Source organism: Tachyglossus aculeatus, chromosome 21 (genome assembly GCF_015852505.1).
Source record: "Tachyglossus aculeatus isolate mTacAcu1 chromosome 21, mTacAcu1.pri, whole genome shotgun sequence".
Lineage (NCBI taxonomy): Eukaryota > Metazoa > Chordata > Mammalia > Monotremata > Tachyglossidae > Tachyglossus > Tachyglossus aculeatus.
This window is the reverse complement of record NC_052086.1, coordinates 37,523,999-37,544,155: the sequence shown is the minus strand read 5'-3', so window position 1 is coordinate 37,544,155 and position 20,157 is coordinate 37,523,999. Positions and strand designations below refer to the sequence as shown.

At 45.6% G+C, this 20,157-nt stretch overlaps 1 protein-coding gene across 1 annotated transcript in view; it reads right to left on the bottom strand.

Annotated features, from left to right (window-relative positions):
• POLE (DNA polymerase epsilon, catalytic subunit) overlaps positions 1-20,157 on the bottom strand; it is a 156,562-nt gene that overhangs the window by 54,509 nt on the left and 81,896 nt on the right. Inside the window, exons 27-33 of the mRNA XM_038762449.1 lie at positions 19,621-19,723; positions 12,551-12,631; positions 12,328-12,450; positions 10,060-10,272; positions 4,488-4,697; positions 761-904; positions 388-528 (exon numbers count right to left, since the gene is read on the bottom strand). Coding sequence (XP_038618377.1) covers positions 388-528; positions 761-904; positions 4,488-4,697; positions 10,060-10,272; positions 12,328-12,450; positions 12,551-12,631; positions 19,621-19,723 — 1,015 coding nt within the window. The remainder of the gene's footprint in view (positions 1-387; positions 529-760; positions 905-4,487; positions 4,698-10,059; positions 10,273-12,327; positions 12,451-12,550; positions 12,632-19,620; positions 19,724-20,157) is intronic.

The window sequence follows — 20,157 nt, the reverse complement described above, 5'->3', positions numbered from 1 at the left end:
TCAATCGTATTTATTGAGCGCTTACTGTGTGCAGATCATCATCATCATTATTACTATTATTATTACTATATAGAGACGGTCCCTACCCAACAGTGCGAGAACGCTTACGATGTTCGGTGCTCGGAACATAGTAAGCGCTGAACAAATACCAACATTGTCATCTTCTGGGAAATGTTTTTCCTACAGGCGTGCAGGGGTGCTGGGGGAAACCCATCACTGCCAGCCAGGATAGCAGGATAGTGAGCGGGCCCGTCTCCCCCAAAATGAAAGCCAGAGCAAGGGCCGGTGGGGACGATCACCAAGTCCCCTGCAGACAGACTCATCTCTCCGAGTCCTTCCGCGGGCTCAGGGTGGGGACGGGGCTAGAACCTGGGCCCGGAAAACTACCTGGGTCTCATACACGCCCTCGATGTCCGGGGCGGACAGGTCAGCGTTGATCTCGTTGATGTGCTCCTGGTACATGTCCTCGGGCACCGAGTACTCGTACAGGTGATAGACCACGTTGGAGCGAGGCAGGATTCGGTTTACCTGGCGGGGGAGCGAGAGCAGGACGGATTCAGCCGCGGGGGCACCGTGCCCGCTCCGAGAACGGCCAACCGATTCCAGGACCCGGAGCAAAAGACGGCCACGATCCAGGGATTACCGAACCCCAGAAAGGAGCCCCGAAAACTAGCCATCGGCACCACCCGTCCTCCTGTCTCGGTTCCCGTCCTTCCCTCTAGGCCGGGCCGAGCCGCGCGGCCGGGCTCTCTCCCCTTACCTTGCGGAAGGCCGCTCCCTCCTCCGCCTTGGCCACCCGTTGGTTCACGTAAAAGACCCGGGGGACGCTCAGCTTGATGCAGTGCAGGTCGGCGCCGATCACGGCCCACAGCCTGAACAGGCCTGGCTGGCTCGTCTCGCTGATCTGTGGGAGGGATAATAATAATAATAATAATGGCATTTATTAAGCGCTTACTATGTGCAAAGCACTGTTCTACGCGTTGGGGAGGTTACAAGGTGATCAGGTTGTCCCACATGGGGCTCACAGTCTTAATCCCCATTTTACAGATGAGGTAACTGAGGCACAGAGAAGTTAAGTGACTTGCCCAAAGTCACACAGCTGACAATTGGCGGAGCCGGGATTTGAACCCATGACCTCTGACTCCAAATCTCGTGCTCTTTCCACTGAGCCATGCTGCTTCTCTATCATCATCAATCGTATTTATTGAGCGCTTACTATGTGCAGAGCACTGGACTACGCGCTTGGCGAACGCGATAACCACTACGCAACGGAAACCCACGGCGACCGTCTCATCCCATGCCCACGGCAGGGAAGGGCCTGGTTTTGCGCTCGGTTCCCAACACCCTGAATCCCAGTTGGCGGGCGAGGTCCTAAAATCTGATTCCTGCCTTTCTTCCCTTCTGTCCAACCCCAAGCTAAGGATTCCCACCTGCTTCTCAGGCTGGGCCCTTCACCTAAGCTTCCCTTTCTCTGCTTCTCAGCCTCACTGCCATCAGGGACCTCCCCGGGACCACAGAGACAGTAACTCAATCAATCAATCAATCGGTCGTATTTATTGAGCGCTTACTGCGTGCAGAGCACTGTACTAAGCGCTTGGGAAGTCCAGGTTGGCAACATAGAGAGACAGTCCCTACCCAACAGTGGGCTCACAGTCTAAAAGACTTGGTGCTTGCCCTTCCTCTCCCATTTCTGGCTATCTGTTAAGCGCTTACTATGGGCCAGGCTCTATACTAAGCACTGGGGCACAAACCATCTAATCAGGTTGGACATATTCCACGCCCCACATGAGGCTCGCAGTCTTCCCCTTACAGGTGAGGGAACTGACTAGACCGTGAGCCCGCTGTTGGGTAGGGACCGTCTCTATATGTTGCCAACTTGGACTTCCCAAGCGCTTAGTACAGCGCCCTAGAAGACCCTCCTCGGCCACTCGGCTGCTACCAGACTAACAGCTCCCACAGGGCCCAGCAGCAGGACGCGTGTGCCCTAGAAGGCCCTACTCGGCTTCAAAGCCCTACTGTTTATTTGTACGTATTTATTCTATTTATTTTATTTTGTTAATATGTTTTGTTTTGTCGTCCGTCTCCCCCTTCGAGCCCGCTGTTGGGTAGGGACAGTCCATATATGTTGCCAACTTGGACTTCCCAAGCGCTTAATACAGTGCTCTGCACACAGTAAGCGCTCAATAAATACGACTGAATGAATGAATGAACGGGCTCTGCACACAGTAAGCGCTCAATAAATACGATTGAGTGAATAAGTGACTTGCCCAAGGTCACACAGCAGACAAGTGGCGGAGCTGGGATTAAAACCCAGATCCTCTGATTCCTAGGCCCGTGTTCTTTCCACTAGGCCAAGCTACTTCTCTTTTCCCCTATCGATCCACCAGTCCTATTTATTGAGTGCTTACAATGCATCATTTAAAGATATTCAGTCATTCAATCGTATTTATTCTTCTAGACTGTGAGCCCACTGTTGGGTAGGGACTGAGCCCCTTCCTTCCTCTCCCCCTCGTCCCCCTCTCCATCCCCCCCGTCTTACCTCCTTCCCTTCCCCACAGCACCTGAATATATGTATATATGTTTGTACATATTTATTACTCTATTTATTTATTTATTTTACTTGTACCTATCTATTCTATTTATTTTATTTTGTCAGTATGTTTGGTTTTGTTCTCTGTCTCCCCCTTCTAGACTGTGAGCCCACTGTTGGGTAGGGACCGTCTCTAGATGTTGCCAACTTGTACTTCACAAGCGCTTAGTCCTGTGCTCTGCACACAGTAAGCGCTCAATAAATACGACTGATTGATTGATTGATTGCTTTGCACATTGTAAGCGCTTAACAAATACCATCATTATTATTACTACTATTATTATTATCGTTATTATTCCGATTGATTGATTGATTGATTGATTACTCCATGCAGAGCACTGTACAACACAACAGAATTAGCAGGCTCGTTCCTTGCCCGTAATGAGCTTACGGTCTAGAGGGGTAGAAGGCCCTCTATACGAACCGACTAACTGATAACGCATCATTTAAAGATATTCAGTCATTCAATCGTATTTATTCTTCTACACTGTGAGCCCACTGTTGGGTAGGGACTGAGCCCCTTCCTTCCTCTCCCCCTCGTCCCCCTCATCTTACCTCCTTCCCTTCCCCACAGCACCTGAATATATGTATATATGTTTGTACATATTTATTACTCTATTTATTTATTTATTTTACTTGTACATATCTATTCTATTTATTTTATTTTGTCAGTATGTTTGGTTTCGTTCTCTGTCTCCCCCTTTTAGACTGTGAGCCCACTGTTGGGTAGGGACCATCTCTAGATGTTGCCAACTTGGACTTCCCAAGCGCTTAGTCCCGTGCTCTGCACACAGTAAGCGCTCAATAAATACGATTGATTGATTGATTGCTTTGCACATTGTAAGCGCTTAACAAATGCCATCATTATTATTATTACTACTACTATTATTATTATCTTTATTATTCCGATTGATTGATTGATTGATTACTCCATGCAGAGCACTGTGCAACACAACAGAATTAGCAGACTCGTTCCTTGCCCGTAATAAGCTTACGGTCTAGAGGGGCAGAAGGCCCTCAATACGAACCAACTAACTGATAATGCATCATTTAAAGATATTCAGTCATTCAATCGCATTTATTCTTCTAGACTTTGGGCCCACTGTTGGGTAGGGACTGTCTCTCTATGTTGCCAACTTGGACTTCCCAAGCGCTTAGTCCAGTGCTCTGCACACAGTAAGCGCTCAATAAATACGATTGATTGATTGATTACTCCATGCTGAGCACTGTGCAACACAACAGAATTAGCAGGCTCGTTCCTTGCCCGTAATGAGCTTATGGTCTAGAGGGGCAGAAGGCCCTCAATACGAACCAACTGATAACGCATCATTTAAAGATATTCAGTCATTCAATCGTATTTATTCTTCTAGACTGTGAGCCCACTGTTGGGTAGGGACTGTCTCTATATGTTGCCAACTTGGACTTCCCAAGCGCTTAGTCCAGTGCTCTGCACACAGTAAGCGCTCAATAAATACGATTGATTGATTACTCCATGCACAGCACTGTACAACACAACGGAATTAGCAGACTCGTTCCTTGCCCGTCTAGAGGGGCAGAAGGCCCTCAATACGAACCAACTAATTGATAACGCATCATTTAACGATATTCAGTCATTCAATCATATTTATTCTTCTAGACTGTGAGCCCACTGTTGGGTAGGGACTGTCTCTATGTGTTGCCAACTTGGACTTCCCAATAAATATGATTGATTGATTGATTGAGCGCTTACTGTGTGCAGAGCACTGTACCAAGATGCGAACATGGGGGCTGGGGGAAGGGGGTGACAATAGCAAGTGTCCAAAGCGTGCAAGAGACAGGGCGAGAGACCCACGCTCTCCCTTCCCTTTGTCCACCACTCCCTCCTTCCGTCCCCTCCCTCCCTGCCGGCGTTCCCGACCTGCACGATCTGCCAAGGCAAGTCCAGGATGCTGCGGGCTGTCCGGCGCAGGAAGCTGCCCAGGCCGGTAGAAGGTCCGTCCCGGATCACCCCGCCGCCCGCCGCGGCCTCCCCCGCCTGCAGACGTCGGCGCTTCCTACGCTCCAGTCGCTGGCGGGCCTGCAGCGCCCACTTCTTCTTGTGGAACCTGAGCCATACTAGCCGCTCCTCCTGCAAAGAGAGAGGCAGAGGCAGAAAGACAGGGAGAGAGAGAGAGAGAGAGAAAGAAAAAGAGGGAGAGAAAGAGAGAAAAGAGAGACAGAGAGAGAGAAAGAGAAAAAGAGAGACAGAGAGAAAGAGAAAGAGAGAGACAGAGAGAAAGAGAGAAAAAAGACAGAGAGAAAAAGAGAGAGACAGAGAGAGAGAAAGAAAAAGAGACAGAGAAAGAGAGAAAAGAGAGAAAGAGAAAAAGAGAAAAAGAGAGAGACATAGAAAGAGAAAAAGATAGAGACAGAGAGAGAAAAAAAGAGAGAGAAAGAGAAAAAGAGGGAGAGAAAGAGAAAAAGAGGGAGAGAAAGAGAGAAAAGAGAGACAGAGAGAAAGAGAAAGAGAAAAAGAGAGACAGAGAGAAAGAGAAAGAGAGAGACAGAGAGAGAGAGAAAAAAGACAGAGAGTAAGAGAGAGACAGAGAGAGAGAAAGAAAAAGAGAGAGACAGAGAGAAAGAGAGAAAAGAGAGACAGAAAGAGAAAAAGAGAAAAAGAGAGAGACATAGAAAGAGAAAAAGAGACAGAGAAAGAGAGAGAAAAAAGAGACAGAGAGAAAGAGAGAGAGAAAAAAGAGGGAGAGAAAGAGAGAAAAGAGAGACAGAGAGAAAAAGAGAGACAGAGAGAAAAAGAGAAAAAGACAGAGAGAAAGAGAGAGAAAAAAGACAGAGAGAAAAAGAGACAGAGAGAGAGAAAGAAAAAGAAAGAGACAGAGAGAAAGAGAGAAAAGAGACAGAGAGAAAGAGAGAAAAGAGAGAGACATAGAAAGAGAGAGACAGAGAGAGAGAGAAAAAAGAGACAGAGAAAGAGAGAAAGAGAGAGAAAAAAGAGACAGAGAAAGAGAGAGAAAGAGAAAAAGAGGGAGAGAAAGAGAGAAAAGAGAGACAGAGAGAACGAGAGAAAGAGAAAAAGAGAAAGAGGGAGAAAGAGAGAGAAAAAAGAGACAGAGAGAGAAAAAGAGACAGAGAGAGAAAGAAAAAGAGAGAGACAGAGAGAAAGAGAAAAAGAGAGAGCGAAAATGAACGGAGACTTGGCATTTGTTAAGCGCTTACTATGTGCAAAGCACTGCTCTAAGCGCTGGGGAGGATACAGGGTGATCAGTTGGTCCCACGGGGGGCTCACAGTCTTCATCCCCGTTTTACAGATGAGGTGGCTGAGGCCCAGAGAAGTGAAGGGACTTGCCCAAGATCACACAGCAGACATGTGGCGGAGTCAGCATTCGAACCCATGACCTCGGACTCCCAAGCCCGGGCTCTTTCCACTGAGCCCCGCTGCTTCTCTAGGAGGACACATTCTCAGGGTTGCGGGGTGGGAGGAAGAAGGAAGGAATGGGAACCCAGGAATACAGCCACAGAAGACAATAAAAATCATTATGGCATTTATTTTCTATGTACGCTTTACTATGTACCAGGCACTGTACTAAGCGCCGAGGTGGATAATAATAATAATAATAATTTTGGTATTTGTTAAGCGCTTACTATGTGCCAAGCACTGTTCTAAGCGCTGGGGTAGATACAAGGTAATCAGGTTGTCCCAAGAGGGGCTCACAGTCGTCATCCCCATTTTCCAGATGAGGGAACTGAGGCCCAGAGAAGTGAAGGGACTTGCCCAAAGTCACAGAGCTGACAAATGGCAAGTTTCAGACTGTGAGCCCACTGTTGGGTAGGGACTGTCTCTATATGTTGCCAACTTGTACTTCCCAAGCGCTTAGTACAGTGCTCTGCACACAGTAAGCGCTCAATAAATATGATTGATGATGATGATGATGAAGTGGCAGAGCTGGGATTTGAACCCATGACCTCTGACTCCAAAGCCCGGGCTCTTTCCACTGAGCCACACTGCTTCTGCAGCGTGGCTACAAGCAGATTGGGTTGGACAGTCCTGTCCCACATGGGGTTCACAGTCTTAACGCCATTTTACAGATGAGGACCAGAGAATAATAATAATAATAATAATAATAATAATAATAATAATAATAATAATAATAGCATTTATTAAGGCCGCCCCACCTTTATTCAATCGTACTGAGCGCTTACTGTGTGCAGAGCACTGTGCTAAGCGCCTGGGAGAGTACAATACAATGACAGATTCCCTGTGACGCACTGTTCTAAGCGCTGGGAGGATACAAGGTAATCAGGTTGTCCCACGTGGGGCTCACAGTCTTAATCCCCATTTTACAGATGAGGTCCAGAGAATAATAATAATAATAATAATAATAATAATGATGGCATTTATTAAGTGCTTACTGTGTGCCACCACTGTTCCAAGCGCTGGGAGGATACAAGGTGATCAGGTTGTCCCACATGGGGCTCACAGTCTTAATCCCCATTTTTACAGATGAGGCCCAGAGAATAATAATAATGATAATAATAATGGCATTTATTAAGCGCTTACTATGTGCCACGCACTGTTCTAAGCGCTGGGAGGATACAAGGTAATCCGGTTGTCCCACGTGGGGCTCACAGTCTTAATCCCCATTTTACAGATGAGGCCAAGAGAATAATAATAATAACAATAATAATGATAATAATGGCATTTATTAAGCATTTACTATGTGCCATGCACTGTTCTAAGCGCTGGGAGGATACAAGGTAATCAGGTTGTCCCATGTGGGGCTCACAGTCTTAATCCCCATTTTACACATGAGGCCCAGAGAAGAATAATAATAATAATAATGGCATTTATTAAGCGCTTACTATGTGCCACGCACTGTTCTAAGTGCTGGGGGGATACAAGGTAATCCGGTTGTCCCACATAGGGCTCACAGCCTTAATCCCCATTCTACAGATGAGGTAACTGAGGCCCAGAGAAGTGAAGTGACTTGCCCAAAGTCACCCAGCTGACAATAGGCGGAGCTGGGATTCGAACCCACGACCTCTGTCTCCAAAGCCCAGGCTCTTTCCCCTGAGCCACGCTGCTTCTGTGATGTGACGTGACTTGCCCAAGGTCACACAGCAGTCAAGAGGTGGAGCCGGGATTAGAACCCATGACCCGTTCTCTGTCCTCTGTCTCCCCCTTCTAGCCTGTGAGCCCACTGTTGGGTAGGACCCATCTCTAGATGGTGCCAACTTGGACTTCCCAAGCGCTTAGTCCAGTGCTCTGCACACAGTAGGCGCTCAATAAATACGATTGATTGATTGATTGATGACCTAGGCAGACAGAGTCCAACAGGGAAATCCCATGCTCACCCCCGTTCCAGGTGTCCGGAAAGCAAGTCTCTGGGAGAGCGAGAAAGGCCCATCATTCCCATTATCAAGCGCTTAGTACAGTGCTCTGCACACAGTAAGCGCTCAATAAATACGATTGATGATGGCGATTCCCCTGCGGTGCCCCTTGGGAAAGGCTTCCCAGGAAGCTCCCTGCTAGTGGGTCACGCCAAAGTGCCAAATCTGGGCTGGGACCTGTGGACCCGACCCTTCCCTCCCCTCCCCGGCCTCGGTGGGAATCAATCAATCGTATTTATTGAGCGCTTCCTGTGTGCAGAGCACTGGACTAAGCGCTTGGCACTGTACTAAGCGCTTGAGTTTGGCTTGAGTTTGAGTTGGAAACAGCTTGGCTCTCTGGCCCCGAGAGTCAGCCACTTATCATCATCATCAATCGTATTTATTGAGCGCTTCCTGTGTGCAGAGCACTGTACTAAGCGCTTGGCACTGTACTAAGCGCTTAAGTTTGGCTTGAGTTTGAGTTGGGAACAGCTTGGCTCTCTGGCCCCGAGAGTCAGCCACTTATCATCATCATCAATCGTATTTATTGAGCGCTTACTATGTGCAGAGCACTGTACTAAGCGCTTGGGAAGTACAAATTGGCAACATATAGAGACAGTCCCTACCCAACAGTGGGCTCACAGTCTTATTGGGCGCCTACTATGTGCACAGCACCGTAGTAAGCATTTTCATTCATTCATTCACTCAATCGTATTTACTGAGCGCTTACTGTGTGCAGAAGCACTGTACTAAGCGCTTGGGGAGTACAAGTTGGCACCATACGGGAGAGCGCAATCAAACAACAGAAGCACACGTTGCCCACAACGAGCTTACAGTCCTACAGCCTGGGGTCTGGATCCCATCCTGGGATGGAGGCAGGCCGCCCCACCTTTATTCAATCATCCTGAGCGCTTACTGTGTGCGGAGCACTGTACTAAGCGCTTGGCACTGTACTAAGCGCTTGAGTTTGAGTTGGGAACAGCTTGGCTCTCTGGCCCCGAGAGTCAGCCACTTATTGGGCGCCTACTATGTGCACAGCACCGTAGTAAGCATTTAGATTCATTCATTCAATCGCATTTATTGAGCGCTTACTGTGTGCAGAAGTACTGTGCACAGTACTATAGTAAGCATTTTCACTCATTCATTCAATCGCATTTATTGAGCGTTTACTGTGTGCAGAAGCACTGTACTAAGCGCTTGGGGAGTACAAGTTGGCACCATACGGGAGAGCACAATCAAACAAACAGAAACACACGCTGCCCACAACGAGCTTACAGTCCTACAGCCTGGGGTCTGGATCCCATCCTGGGATGGAGGCAGGCCGCCCCACCTTTATTCAATCGTCCTGAGCGCTTACTGTGTGCGGAGCACTGTACTAAGCGCTTGAGTTTGGCTTGAGTTTGAGTTGGGAACAGCTTGGCTCTCTGGCCCCGAGAGTCAGCCACTTATTGGGCGCCTACTATGTGCACAGCACCGTAGTAAGCATTTTCATTCATTCATTCATTCAATCGCATTTATTGAGTGCTTACTGCGTGCAGAAGCACTGTGCACAGTACTATAGTAAGCATTTTCACTCATTCATTCAATCGCATTTATTGAGCGCTTACTGTGTGCAGAAGCACTGTACTAAGCGCTTGGGGAGTACAAGTTGGCACCATACGGGAGAGCACAATCAAACAACAGAAACACTCCCTGCCCACAACGAGCTTACAGTCCTACAGCCTGGGGTCTGGATCCCATCCTGGATATATGTATACCTGTATATATGTATATATGTTTGTACATATTTATTACTCTATTTATTTTATTTGTACATATCTATTCTATTTATTTTATTTTGTTAGTATGTTTGGTTTCGTTCTCTATCCCCCCCTTTTAGACTGTGAGCCCACTGCTGGGTAGGGACTGTCTCTAGATGCTGCCAATTTGTACTTCCCGAGCGCTTAGTCCAGTGCTCTGCACATAGTAAGCGCTCAATCAATGCGATTGATGATGATGAGGCAGGCCGCCCCACTTTCATTAAATCGTACTGAGCGCTTATTGTGTGCGGAGCACTGTGCTAAGCGCCTGGGAGAGCACGATACGGCGCCAGATTCCCGGCCCACGGGGAGCTTCGCCCTCCTCACCTTGGTGGAGCCGAGGGGCGGCGGTTGTCCCAGGATTTCCCGCCAGGACTGGGTGAGCTCCAGGTTCTGAGACTCCTCCTGGCTCTCCACCGGGATTCGCTTCCGTTTCGTGGCGACGGGCACGGCGGCCCGCCGGACCCTGGCGAGCCCCAAGTCTTCCACGTCCGGAGTCTCCCGACCCTGGCTGCCCTCCGCGGGTTGGTTGGCGGTGACCTGGAATTTCGCATCCGAGGCCGAGAGACGAATCGGTACGGTTAAACGCTTCCGCCGGGCCCCTCGCCCTGGCTCACCGCAACCGACCCGCTCCCCGGGCAGGCCGTCGTGGGCAGGAAACGCGCCTACCGGCTCCGTTGTATCGTACTCTCCGTGCGATCAATCAATCGTATTTATTGAGCGCTTACTGTGTGCAGAGCACTGGACTAAGCGCTTGGGAAGTCCAAGTTGGCAACGTAGAGAGACGGTCCCTACCCGACAGTGGGCTCACAGACTAAAAGGGGGAGACAGAGAACAAAACCAAACATACTAACAAAATAAAATAAATAGCATAGATAGGTACAAGTAAAATAAATAGAGTAATAAACATGTACAAACATATATACATATATACAGGTGCTGTGTGCTCACAGTTGGCACTCGGCAAATAATAATAATAATGATAACTGTGGTATCTGTTAAGCGCTTACAGTATATTCAGTATATTCAGCTTACAGTATATTCAATCATATTTATTGAGCACTTACTGCATACGGTTTTTTTTTAAATGGCATTTATTAAGCGCTTACTATGTGCAAAGCACTGTTCTAAGCGCTGGGGAGGTTACAAGGTGATCAGGTTGTCCCACCGGGGGCTCACGGCTTTAATCCCCATTTGACAGATAAGGGAACTGAGGCAAAGAGGAGTTAAGTGACTTGCCCAAAGTCACCCAGCTGACAATTGGGGGAGCCGGGATTTGAACCCACGACCTCTGACTTCAAAGCCTGGGCTCTTTCCCCTGAGCTACGCTGCTTCTCTGAGTACTGTACTAAGCGCTTGGAAAGCACAATTCAGCAATAAAGAGAGACAATCCCTGCCCACACCGGGTTTACAGTCTAGAAGGGGAGAGACCCACAAAACAAGTAAACAGGCGTCAGTACAAATAAATAGAATTAGGGATATAGACACATCAAAACACGGCGAGAGATGATCGGGGAAGGCTTTGTGGAGGAGATGTAATTTTGGTGCGTCCTTGAACTTGAACTTCCCAAGCGCTTAGTACAGTGCTCTGCACACAGTAAGCGCTCAATCAATACGATTGATTGATTGATTGAAGATGGGGACAGTAATTAAAAGTAGTGTGGCTTAGTAGATAGGTATTGGGCCTGGGAGCTGGGACCTGGGTTCTAATTCTGGCACCGCCACTTGGTAGGTAATAATAATAATAATAATGGCATTTATTAAGCGCTTACTATGTGCAAAGCACTGTTCTAAGCACTGGGGACGTTACAAGGTGATCAGGTTAGCCCACGGAGGGCTCACAATAATAATAATAATAATAATAATAATAATAATAATAATAATAATGACATTTATTAAGTGCTTACTATGTGCAAAGCACTATTCTAAGCGCTGGGGAGGTTACAAGGTGCTCAGGTTAGCCCACAGGGGGCTCACCATAATAATAATAATCATAATGGCATTTATTAAGTGCTTACTATGGGCAAAGCACTGTTCTAAGCGCTGGGGAGGTTGCGAGGTGATCAGGTTATCCCACGGGGGGGCTCACAATAATAATAATAAACATCATAATGGCATTTATTAAGCGCTTATTATGGGCAAAGCACTGTTCTAAGCACTGGGGAGGTTGCAAGGTGATCAGGTTATCCCACGGGGTGCTCGCAATAATAATAATAATCATAATGGCATTTATTAAGTGCTTACTATGTGCAAAGCACTGTTCTAAGCACTGGGGAGGTTACAAGGTGATCCCACGGGGGGCTCACAATAATAATAATAATCATAATGGCATTTATTAAGCGCTTACTATGTGCAAAGCACCGTTCTAAGCGCTGGGGAGGTTACAAGGCGATCAGGTTAGCCCACGGGGGGCTCACAGACTTAACCCCCATTTTTCCAGATGAAGGAACTGAGGCCCAGAGAAGCTACTTGCCCAAGGTCACACGGCAGGCAATCGGCGGGGGCCGGGACTTGAACCCGTGACCTCTGACTCCAAAGCCCGGGCTCTTTCCACTGAGCCACGGTGCAAGGCCCGGTGGGGCCGGCCCCGCTTACCCGTCGCTTGCCCTCGCTGCCGAACAGCTCGCTGATCTTCTTCTGCTTGTACACGTCGTTCTTCTCCAGCAGCTTCCTGTGCAGCCAGTCAGGGTGTCGGACCCTGGGCACGGGGTTCTTCACCTGCGGAGAGACCACCGGGGACGGGGAGCGGGGGCTGCCCCGGCCCGCCCCGGCCCCCCGCCGCCCCCCGGCCGCCCGCCGGCCCCCGCCGCCCCCTCACCTGCTGCAGCGCCGCCGGGATGGTGATGATTTTCTGGATGGCGCTGCCCAGCCGCTCGATGTAGTAGTCCCAGTCTAGGATCTGGGAGAAAAGGGGGATCGGAGAGCAGTGGCGTTCCCACGCCTCCCGTCAGTGAACAAACCGTCTCTCCATTCATTCATTCATTCGTATTTATGGACCGCTTACTGTGTGCTCTCTCCATTCATTCGTTCGCTCACTTGTAGTTGTTGAGCGCTTACTGTGTGCAGAGCACTGGACTAAGCGCTTGGGAAGTCCAAGTTGGCAACCAAATCGATCGTATTTATGGAGCACTTACTATATGATATAACAATTAATTATCAATTAATCATCATTATCAATAATCATCGCTTATTATATTATTTATTTGTTATATTTATTTATTATTGCATTATTATATGATTAATAGTTTTATGTGTGATTAATGATATTATACTACTTATTTGTTATATTTATTTATTATTGCGTTATTATATAATTAATAGCTTTATGTGTGATTAATATTATATTACTTATTTGTTATATTTATTTATTGTTGCATTATTATATAATTAATTGTTTTATGTGTGATTAATATTATATAACTTTTTTCATATATTTATTTATTATTGCATTATTATATAAGTAATCGTTTTATGTGTGATTGATAATATTATATTACTTATATTATTTATTTGTTATATTTATTCATTATCACATTATTATATAATTAATAGTTTTATGTGTGATTAATAATGTTATATTACTTATTATATTACTTATTTGTCATATTTATTTATTTATCATTGCATTATTATATAATTAATAGTTTTATGTGTGATTAATAATGTTATATTACTTATTATATTACTTATTTGTCATATTTATTTATTTATCATTGCGTTATTATATAATTAATAGTTTTATGTGTGATTAATAATATTATATTACTTATTTGTTATATTTATTTATTATTGCATTATTATATAATTAATAGTTTTATGTGTGATTGATAATATTATATTACTTATTATATTATTTATTTGTTATATTTATTTATTATCGCATTATTATATAATTAATAGTTTTATGTGTGATTAATGATATTATATTACTTATTTGTTATGCTTATTATCGCATTGTTATATAATAGTTTTATGTGTGATTAATAATATTACATTACTTATATTATTTATTTGTTATATTTATTTATTATCGCATTATTATATAATTAATAGTTTTATGTGGGATTAACAATATTATATTACTTATTTGTTATATTTATTTATTATTGCATCATTATATAATTAATGGTTTTATGTGTGATTAATAATATTATATTACTTATTTGTTATATTTATTTATTTACTATTGCATTATTATATACTTGATAGTTTTATGCGTGATTAATAATATCATATTATTATCACATGATTATTCATGATTTATTTATTGTCATTGTAATTATTGATTAATTAGTTATTGATGTAAAAATTAATAATGTGTAATAGAATCATTATAATAATAATGATATAATCAAGTAAAGAACATAATATTCAATCAATCAATCAATCGTATTTATGGAGCGCTGTGTGCAGAGCACTGGACTAAGCGCTTGGGAAGTCCAAGTTGGCAACATAGAGAGGCGGTCCCGACCCAAAAAGTGGGCTCACAGTCTAAAACAAAATGACGCCTTATTCCCAGCCCACCGCCTCCCGGGTGGCTGCCTGGGTTGGCGCTCCCGCCGGAGCCTCTCCGGGCGCTGGGCGAGGACTTGGTCCGGGGAGAGGGGGCCCGCGGAGCTGGAGGCCCCTGTATATATGTTTGTACATATTTATTACTCTATTTATTTATTTATTTATTTATTTATTTATTTTACTTGTACATATCTATTCTATTTATTTTATTTTGTTAGTATGTTTGGTTTTGTTCTCCGTCTCCCCCTTTTAGACTGTGAGCCCACTGTTGGGTAGGGACTGTCTCTATGTGTTGCCAATTTGGACTTCCCAAGCGCTTAGTCCAGTGCTCTGCACACAGTAAGCGCTCAATAAATACGATTGATGATGATGATGGAGGCTGCTGGACCCCGTCTGGCCTCCAGCTCGGCGACACGTCCCTTGTAGTTCCCTCTATGTGTTTCCCAAGCGCTTAGTCCAGTGCTCTGCGCACAGTAAGCGCTCGATAAATACGATTGTTTTTCTTTTTGGGTTCGGATCCCACCCCCGGAAAGTCACGGGGAAAAGTCGGCGGGGATTGTTTGTTTTATCTTATTTCTATTAATGTCCGTCTCCCCCTCTAGACCGTGAGCTCGCTGTTGGGTGGGGACCGTCTCTCTATGTTGCCAACTTGGACTTCCCAAGTGCTTAGTACAGTGCTCCGCACACGGTAAGCGCTCGATAAATACGACTGTTTTTCTTTTTGGGTTCGGATCCCACTCCCAAAAAGTCACGGGGAAAAGTCGGCGGGGATTGTTTGTTTTATCTATTTCTATTATAATGTCTGCCTCCCCCTCTAGACCGTGAGCTCGTTGTTGGGTGGGGACCGTCTCTCTATGTTGCCAACTTGAACTTCCCAAGCGCTTAGTACAGTGCTCCGCACATAGTAAGCGCTCAATAAATACGACTGAATGAACGACTCCCCACAGCACATATGTATCTATTTGTAGATATCTGTAATTGATTGTTTTATCTATTTGTATTAATGTCTGCCTCCCCCTCTAGACGGTGAGCCCCCTGTTGGGTAGGGACCGTCTCTCTATGTTGCCAACTTGAACTTCCCAAGCGCTTAGTACAGTGCTCCGCACAGAGTAAGCGCTCAATAAATACGACTGAATGAACGACTCCCCACAGCACATATGTATCTATTTGTAGATATCTGTAATTGATTGTTTTATCTATTTGTATTAATGTCTGCCTCCCCCTCTAGACGGTGAGCCCCCTGTTGGGTAGGGACCGTCTCTCTATGTTGCCAACTTGGACTTCCCAAGCGCTTAGTACAGTGCTCCACACACAGTAAGCGCTCAATAAATACGACTGAATGAATGACTCCCCACAGCACATATGTAGCTATCTGTATAGATCTGTAATTGATGATTGTTTTATCTATTTGTATTAATGTCTGTCTTCCCCTCTAGACCGTGAGCTCATTGTTGGGTAGGGACCGTCTCTATATGTTGCCAACTTGTACTTCCCAAACGCTTAGTACAGTGCTCCGCACATGGTAAGCGCTCAATAAATACGATTGAATGAACGACTCCCCACAGCACATATGTATCTATTTGTAGATATCTGTAATTGATTGTTTTATCTATTTGTATTAATGTCTGCCTCCCCCTCTAGACCGTGAGTTCGTTGCTGGGTAGGGACCGTCTCTCTATGTTGCCAACTTGGACTTCCCAAGCGCTTAGTACAGTGCTCCACACACAGTAAGCGCTCAATAAATACGACTGAATGAATGACTCCCCACAGCACATATGTAGCTATCTGTATATATCTGTAATTGATTGTTTTATCTATTTGTATTAATGTCTGCCTCCCCCTCTAGACCGTGAGCTCGTTGTTGGGTAGGGACCGTCTCTATATGTTGCCAACTTGGACTTCCCAAGCACTTAGTACAGTGCTCCGCACACAGTAAGCACTCAATAAATACGACTGAATGAATGACTCCCCACAGCACATATGTAGCTATCTGTATATATCTGTAATTAATTGTTTTATCTATTTGCATTGTCTGCCTCCCCCTCTAGACCGTGAGCTCGTTGTTGGGTAGGGACCGTCTCTATATGTTGCCAACTTGTACTTCCCAGGCGCTTAGTACAGTGCTCCGCACATAGTAAGCACTCAATAAATACGACTGAATGAACGACTCCCCACAGCACATATGTATCTATTTGTAGATATCTGTAATTGATTGTTTTATCTATTTGTATTAATGTCTGTCTCTCCGTCTAGACCGTGAGCTTGCTGTTGGGTAGGGACCGTCTCTGTATGTTGCCAACTTGTACTTCCCAAGCGCTTAGTACAGTGTTCCGCACACAGTGAGCGCTCAATAAATACGATCGAATTGAATGAATGAATGAATGTATGCCCTTACAGGAATGGGAAAACGCACTGCAGGATGGCCTCGTGGAAAGAGCCTGGTCCTGAGAGTCAGAAAACCTGGGTTCTCATCCCAGCTCTGCCACTTGTCCGCTTGTGGGCAAGTCATTTCACTTCCCTGTGCCTCAGTTACCTCATCTGTAAAATGGGGATTAAGACTGTGAGCCCCACGAGGGACAGGGACTGTGTCCAACCTGATTTACTCGTACCCACCCCGATGCTTGATATAGCGCCTGACACGTAGTAATATGTTTGTACATATTTAATACTCTATTTATTTATCTATTTATTTTACTTGTACATATCTATTCTATTTATTTTATTTTGTTAGTATGTTTGGTTTTGTTCTCTGTCTCCCCCTTTTAGACTGTGAGCCCAGTGTTGGGTAGGGACTGACTCTATATGTTGCCAAATTGTACTTCCCAAGCGTTTAGTACAGTGCTCTGCACACAGTAAGCGCTCAGTAAATACGACTGATGATGATGATGAAGCGCTAAACAAAAACCATATTTTTTTTAAATTCTCCAGGCCTCAGTCTCCTCATCTGAGTACTCAATAGCTGTTCTCCTTTCCCTTCAGACTGTGAACCTCATGTCGGACAGAAACTGGATCCGACAGGATCAGCTTGTATTTACCTCAGCACTTAGTAGAGTGCTTGGCCCGTAGTAAGCACTAAACAATATGATTAGGGGAGGAATGAATTTACCAGGCCCTTTAAGTTAGATTTCCCTTCAAAGCCCTACTGAGAGCTCACCTCCTCCAGGAGGCCTTCCCAGACTGAGTCCCCTCCTTCCTTTTCCCCTCCCCATCCCCTCCACCTTACCTCCTTCCCCTCCCCACAGCACCTGTATATATGCTTGGACATATTTATTACTCTATTTTACTTGTACATATTTATTCTGTTTATTTTATTTTGCTAATATGTTTTTTTTTGTCGTCTGTCTCCCCCTTCTAGACTGTAAGCCCGCTGTTGGGTAGGGACCGTCTCTATATGTTGCCCACTTGGACTTCCCAAGTGCTTAGTACAGTGCTCTGCACACAGTAAGCGCTCAATAAAGACAATTGAATGAATGAATGCATGAATGAACAAACAAACGTTTCCCCCAGACCAGCCTCGGAGTCAGGATCGGCCCTGAGATTCCTCAGGGCATTAACCTGGCCTTGCTTCTAATCATCATCATCATCATCATAATAATAATAATAATAATAATAATAATAATAGTAGCATTTGTTAAGCTCTGTGTACCAGGCACTGCACTAAGCGCAGGGGTGGATACAAGCAAATCAGGTTGGACACAGTCCCTGTCATTCATTCAGTCGTATTTATTGGGCGCTTACTGTGTGCAGAGCACTGGACTAAGTGCTTGGGAAGTCCAAATTGGCAACATATAGAGACGGTCCCCACCCAAAAGCGGGCTCACGGGGCTTGGAATCTCAATCCCCATTTTACAGCTGAGGTCACTGAGGCCCAGAAACGTGAAGTGACTTGCCTAAGGCTTTGGAGTCAGAGGTCAGGGGTTCAAATCCCGGCTCCGCCACTTGTCAGCTGTGTGACTTTGGGCAAGTCACTTCACTGGGCCTCAGTTCCCTCATCTGTAAAATGGGGATTAAGACTGTGAGCCCTACGTGGGACAACCTGATCACCTTGTAACCTCCCCAGCGCTTAGAACAGTGCTTTGCACAGAGTAAGCGCTTAATAAATGCCATTATGATTATTAAGGTCACATCTGGCTTGAGACGTGAATCAGTGGTCTTTATTAAGCACTTACTATGTGCAGAGCACTGTATGCTAAGCACTTGGGCAAGTACTATACAACAGAATGAGTAGACACGTTCCCTGCTCATAACGAGCTTACGGTCTAGGCAGTAAAGCCCAAAGCTGCTTGTGGAACTGAGCCCCTTCCTTCCTCTCCCCATCATCTCCCTCTCCATCCCCACCATCTTACCTCCTTCCCTTCCCCACAGCACCTGTATATATGGATATATGTTTGTACAGATTTATTACTCTATTTATTTTACTTGTACATATCTATTCTATTTATTTTATTTTGTTAGTATGTTTGGTTTTGTTCTCCGTCTCCCCCTTTTAGACTGTGAGCCCACTGTTGGGTAGGGACTGTCTCTAGATGTTGCCAATTTGTACTTCCCAAGCGCTTAGTCCGGTGCTCCGCACATAGTAAGCGCTCAATAAATACGATTGATGATGATAGCAGACAAGGGGCGGAGCAGGAACTAGAACCCATGACCTTCTGTCTCCCGGGTCCTTGCTCTACCCACTGGGCCACGCTGCTTTTCTGGCCCCCAGAACCAGGAGAACCGCTTTGTTACGCTCTCTCAGCTCCAGCTGATCCCCGACGAACAAACAACCTCTGAAGGCAGGCTCCTGAAAAGCAGCTTGGCCTAGTGGAAAGAGCCCAAGTCGGAGGACCTGATTCCTAATCCCGGCTGCACTGCGGGTCTGCTATGTGACCCTGGGCAAGTCACTTCACTTCTCCTTGCCTCAGTTCCCTTACCTGTAAAATGGCGATTAAGACTGCGAGCCCTGTGAGGGACAGGGATTGCGTCTCACCCAATTATCTTGTATTTATTCATTCATTCACTCAATCGTGTCTCCTCCAATTATCATTCACTCACTCAATCGTCTTTAATCAATCAATCAATCAATCAATCGTATTTATTGAGCGCTTACTATGTGCAGAGCACTGTACTAAGCGCTTGGGAAGTACAAATTGGCAACACATAGAGACAGTCCCTACCCAACAGTGGGCTCACAGTCTAAAAGGGGGAGACAGAGAACAGAACCAAACATACCAACAAAATAAAATAAATAGGATAGAAATGTAAGCGCTTGGGAAGTACAAGTTAGCAACATATAGAGACGGCCCCTTGTATCTACCCCAGGCCTGGAGCCTAAAAAACAATAACAATAATAATTTTTAAAAACCCCAAAACAAAAAGGGTTGTCTCGTCACTTACCATCCGGATGTCGAAGTCCTGCATGGAGGGGCTCTTGAGCCATTTCCGAAGGAAATGCTTCCTCACCGTGGGCTCTGCTTGGAAAATGGCCAGCGGGACGGCCCTGGAGGATACAAGGTAGAACTTGGCCCTCGCTAGTGATAATAATAATAATAATAATAATAATAATAATAATAATAATAATAATGGCATTTGTTAAGCGCTTACTATGTGCAAAGCACTGTTCTAAGCGCTGGGGAGGTTACAAGGTGATCAGGTACTTTCTAGAACTAGATTCTTCCGACCGAGGCTAGGATAAACTCCGTCTGTCACTCCTGGGGACGCACTTTTCCGCAGACCGGGAAAACCGACAACACCCTCCCCTCCAACGGACTCCTCCTCTCACCCAGGCGGGTTAAAAAGTCTCTCAGTCTTTCAACACTCGGGTCTCTTCCCTGCCCCACCACGTCCTTTAAGAACCCCATGCTCTGGAAGCACTCCGCTTCCCTAATGCCACCCTTCTCACTCTACTTCGATCTCGTCTATAATAATAATAAT